This window comes from Cupressus sempervirens, chromosome 10 (genome assembly GCF_028749045.1).
Source record: "Cupressus sempervirens isolate cs-2001-9-10 chromosome 10, ASM2874904v1, whole genome shotgun sequence".
NCBI lineage: Eukaryota > Viridiplantae > Streptophyta > Pinopsida > Cupressales > Cupressaceae > Cupressus > Cupressus sempervirens.
In genome coordinates this window covers 722,628,524-722,633,601 of record NC_143127.1, presented here as the reverse complement: position 1 = coordinate 722,633,601, position 5,078 = coordinate 722,628,524, and the positions used below count along the sequence as shown (strand labels likewise).

The window sequence follows — 5,078 nt, the reverse complement described above, 5'->3', positions numbered from 1 at the left end:
TGACGCAAAATCAGCAGAATTGAAGAATTTTGGACAAAAAATTGCGCTCTTTGAGATCTGAAACAATGTCGGGAGTAAAGTCCAAAGTGATAGATATCGATGGCCTTCATTTACGCTTGACTTGCATGGTTATAAAATTGTTTGGTGGCACTCCCATAGCTCCTCATTGTTGACTGTACCCATCTACCGCGCCCGTGGTCCCCAACATAATTATTATCTAATCTCAAATCCATTATTATCTTATTTCAAATCCATTTTGATTACAATATTCTCCTTGAATTTTACACTGCCCGCTATAAATCACGGATCTAAATCCTCAAAGCATTCGTACTCTTTTTTGAAGATTCCATTGCCCTGTTCTTGAGAATTTTTTTGAGAAATGGGGAATGCGATTACGTCCAGAGGACATGGTCGGGTGAAGATCATGAAGCTGGACGGACAAGTAACGAAGGTGAAGACGCCGGTGACCGTAGATCAAATCCTGAAGGATTATCCAGGCCATGTCGTCTTGCATTCGGATTCTGTTCGTCATATGGGAGTTAAAGCAAAGCCTTTGGATGGATCTGTGAGTCTCAAGGCTAAGCACCTCTATTTTCTTGTGGAATTGCCAAAGGTCGAGAATTTTCAGCGTGCGCCGCGTAGGGTTCGATCTGGCATAGCTTTGGATGCAAAGTCTAGGCTGGAAAATTTGCTTTTGGCTCGCAGATCTATTTCTGATATCTCTGTGATGAAATATGAGCCGTCTGAGGCTGCTGCTCCTGTTGAGAACGGAGGCTTTCGGCTTAAAGTTCGTCTCACCAAAGCTCAGCTTGATAAAATGATGGCTGAGAGTCAAGATAGTTCTGAGACCGCGGAGAAAATACTGCAGACTTGTTTTGATCAGCATGCTCAGAAGTCGGAGAAGGAAGATGAGGAGCCGAAACAGAGCAGCCTTCCTTGGAAACCTGCTCTAGGGAGCATTCCTGAAACTTGTCACAAGGCGCAGGTAAATTCTCTTGCATTTTGCTTTATTTTGCTCTTGTTCTTCTTGTGGATTGAAAACATCTCACAGTATTTCACAATGCTTCTCGTTATAAATTTTCACATCATTCATCATTTGCTAACAGAACAGAGTATTCATGTAATAAAATCAAAATTCGCGTATTTACAGTGAGAAGATTTATGAATGCTTCTTGTTATAATTGTTTCAAAGAATGCCGTAAAAAAAAATCGCAACTGCTGCTTGTTTATAATTTCTTGAAAGAACAGAGCAAAGCATTGATGTAGAAAATGCATCTCTCGTTACAATTCGAAGATTTAAGAACGCTTCCGGTTATAGTTATGTGAAAGAAATTGACATAATTCATGATTTTGATAATAGAACAACGAATTATTGATGTAAAAGCCTGTTTCGCACAGTTATAGTCAGAAAATTAAAGAATGCTTGCAATTAGTTTTGCATATTTTTAATGAAAAGATTTAAGAATGCTTTTTGTAAACGTTATTTGAATAACAGGACAGATTCCAGAGCGTTGATGTAAGAAATTCTTTGCCCAGTTACAGTCAGAAAATTTAAGAATGCTTCCGGTTATAATTATTTGAGAGAACTTTTCACATCATTCATCATTTTTTTATGGTAGGACAGAGTATTGATGTAAAAAATTCTCTCGCACAGTCACAGTCAAAAGATTCAAGAATGATTATTTGAGAGAATATTTCTCATAATTCATCATTTTCCTAATTCAGCAGAGTCGCAGTCAAAATATTAAGCGTGCTTTTGATTATAATTATTTGAGAGAACTTTTCACATCATTCATCATTTTCATAATAGAGCAGAGGAATGATGTAAGAAGTTCTTCCACAGAGCCACAGTCAATGAAATTTAAAAATGTTTCGGACCATAACTATTTGAGAGAAATTTTCACATCATTTATCATTTTCATTATAGAACAGAGTAAAAATGTGAAAAAATCTTCCCCGCGGTTGCAGTCAGAAATATTCTTTGAATCCTTATGGAATGTGAGAACATTAAGAACTCTTTGAGTAAAATCTTCAGACGATTTGTCATTTTGATGATAGATCTAAAATATTCATTTTGCAACCTGAGGTCGCTTAGAATTAGTGCTTTCTTAGATCTGTCTGCAAAGAACTTTTTCACTAATTCATAATTTTTAATATCAGATCTTTGTCTCCTCAAACACAATTATACTAAAATGTTTGTTCATGTAATGCAGGGAAACCGGGTAAGATTCCACCTAGCACAGAAAGAACAAGTTTTCTGACAAATGAAGAGTTCAGCAGTCATTGTAAATAGTCAGAAGCATGGAGGCCATGTATAGATAGGGAGCACAACCCATATGTTATTGTTGCATACGCCTTTAACATATGTTATTAATGTAAGTTTAGATTTTGAGCTAGATAAGCGATCAGCAAGATCTGTCTTGCGTTCAACAGATACTGGAATCGAACTGGACAACAACAGTATTTTCATCCATTGACGGCTAAATCTGTTGTAAATCTTGTCAGTAATCTGTGATAAATTATTGAAATTTTGAATGCCTAAGATAACAAAATGTTTTGATCTTTTCATTTTCTGTTCTTCAAAATCTAATTTTTTATCCATCAAGATAAACAATATGACAGTGTGGATCGGATCTTTTGCTTTTGATTCAAACTAATCTGTATTGCGATTGCGTGAAGTCATCCACGGAATTAGATTAGGACGTCTTCAACGATCAGAAGAACCGAGAAACTAGAAAGAACCGGTAAATGGAAAATGGCATGCTTTTAATCGTTTCACTGGATTGGAATAATGTGAACTATTGACGCTTTTGTGAACTATTGACGCTTTTTAAAAAAATTAAAGAAAGCGAAATTTGAACCGTAATATTTGTCGTAATAAGAATATTTTAGTCAAGTGTACTATTCGGGCCGTATTTTCCATCATGTGATCTTTTCGTCTTATTCATAATTATTAAAGTAAAAGGAATAATTATTAAAGTAGAAGGAACCTGATATGAAATAATCCCGTGTCCTCGTATTTCGCCGGCGTCAAATATTTACTATAAAAAATTTAGTTCATTATTTGGTAGATTTATTAAACTAAGCTTTCGGCATAATTGTCGCCAACATATCGATCGACACGGAGAGAAATACTTGGTAATGCATGTACATTGTAAATTTAAACATTATTTCGTTCAATCTCTTATTTATCTTTTATCATAAATTTTTAATTAAAAAAATATATTTTGAAAACTATGCACATAAGTTTAGGAACATTTTGTTTATAATTCTATTGTTCTATTGTAGAAATGTTTTATATATGTTTTAATAGGACAGCAAATTGATGGAATTTTTTTTCTTCGAAAAATCCATTATGTTATTATTATTTTGCAGTACTATAGTTGTACTTAATTAATTATTAATTTGTTCTATCTTAGCCAATTAGATGTAAGTATTTTTCATTTTAATTTCAACTTTTAATTTTTTTTAATGTTTATTTGTGAGATTTTTAATTTTTAAAATTTAAAAGTTTATTTTACTTGAATTTCATTGACTTATAAATTTGGTACAATTAGCTTATATATATATATATATATATATATATATATATATATAATAAGCCGAGAGATATCCTTTTAAGGCACCTATTGCACTTAGATGATTTATGAAAATAGGAGCCTCGAGAAGGATATCTCTCAGATTATTTTATATATAAAAAAAATCTCCTCCACAGTTTCTAGAAGCGATAGATCAAATGTTCCACAGTTTTTAGAAGCGATAGATCGAAGGTTCCTCTACTGAGATCAAAGGTTCCTCTGCCGAGATCAAAGATCAAAATATTGTTCTCTCCAATAGAAGGAGCCTCAAGCAATGGTCGCAATGATCGACTCATTAATAAATTTCATCACATTCAGCCTCAAAATTATTCATACATTGTGGCTTACCGCTATAAGTCATTATAGTAGGCCAGAACAACAATAACAACATCTTTAACAGTTTGCTCCAAATTAGCCTCAGCAATATCATTCTTCTTGAGGAGCACTATGGAAGAAATCTCCTCTACTACAAGATGCTTCTTCTCGCCTTTCAACTAACTTCGATCATTGGCTTCTTACCAGAGCCTAATAGGGCCTACAAATCTTGAAAGGACACATCTCCACGTCAATATACACTGATGGATCAGAAAATCATCCACTCGATGAGCTGGGTATTTCCAAATTCATTCTTAGGTTTGTAATTGATGCATCTGGTGAAGAAACAAATGGAAAAAAATGGAAACATGCAACATATGGTAGTATGTAACTGATCTAATGTTATTTTTTATTTCTTTAAATTCTATTTCCACCTCACATTACAAACAGGCAAATGCCTGTCAAATTTTCCGAAAGGTGCTTATTGTTTACATTGAAGATTGCTACCACTGTAGAAAGCCTCTTGGCTTAGCAATTATTTTATGCAAAACTATTAAATGAATAATATATTGTACAATTATTTTAATAATTTCTTCTTCTTTTTTATAATATCTTGTGATTATATTTTATGAATAATATTTTATAGTTTAAATAAAATATTAATATTTTAAGATACAACTTATTTAGTTATAATAGTAGAAATTTTTTTAATTATAAATTTATTTATTAAATTTATTTTCTTTCAAATATTTAACTATTCAAAATAAAATATTAAATTTTTAATCTTTCTAAATTAAAAATTAGATTTTTAATGTAGAAGTATAGTTAAATTTTTTTAAATATTAATTAAATATTAATAAAATTATATTAAATTTTAACTTTACTACTCTATCTAATTAAGCTATTACAAATTACTACAAATACATGCCACTATGTGACATTTGTTATTATTGTACTTGGGCAAATACTATTACTATTGCATTCACTTCTCCAAATTAGTGAATTAATTTTCAATGCATCTCTAATCATAAATAATAATTTGTGTGGTTAATAAAGTTTATATTTATGTATTAACTAATAAGTATTTTATCTCAACTTGATAGGTTGACTTGATTTGATTTATAGGAGCCTTTGATTGGGAGGCTTCTTCCATATTCTTTTTGCTCTACAACTTAGACTACAATT

At 31.9% G+C, this 5,078-nt stretch overlaps 1 protein-coding gene across 1 annotated transcript; it reads left to right on the top strand.

Annotated features, from left to right (window-relative positions):
* Positions 1 to 327: 327 nt before the first annotated feature.
* On the top strand, positions 328 to 2,568 carry LOC149535871 (uncharacterized protein At1g66480-like). The gene is made up of 2 exons (XM_089804389.1): positions 328 to 985; positions 2,214 to 2,568. Exons 1-2 carry the CDS (start codon positions 380 to 382, stop codon positions 2,259 to 2,261), a joined length of 654 nt encoding a protein of 217 aa, XP_089660515.1. The 5' UTR covers positions 328 to 379; the 3' UTR covers positions 2,262 to 2,568.
* The last annotated feature ends 2,510 nt before the right edge of the window (positions 2,569 to 5,078 follow it).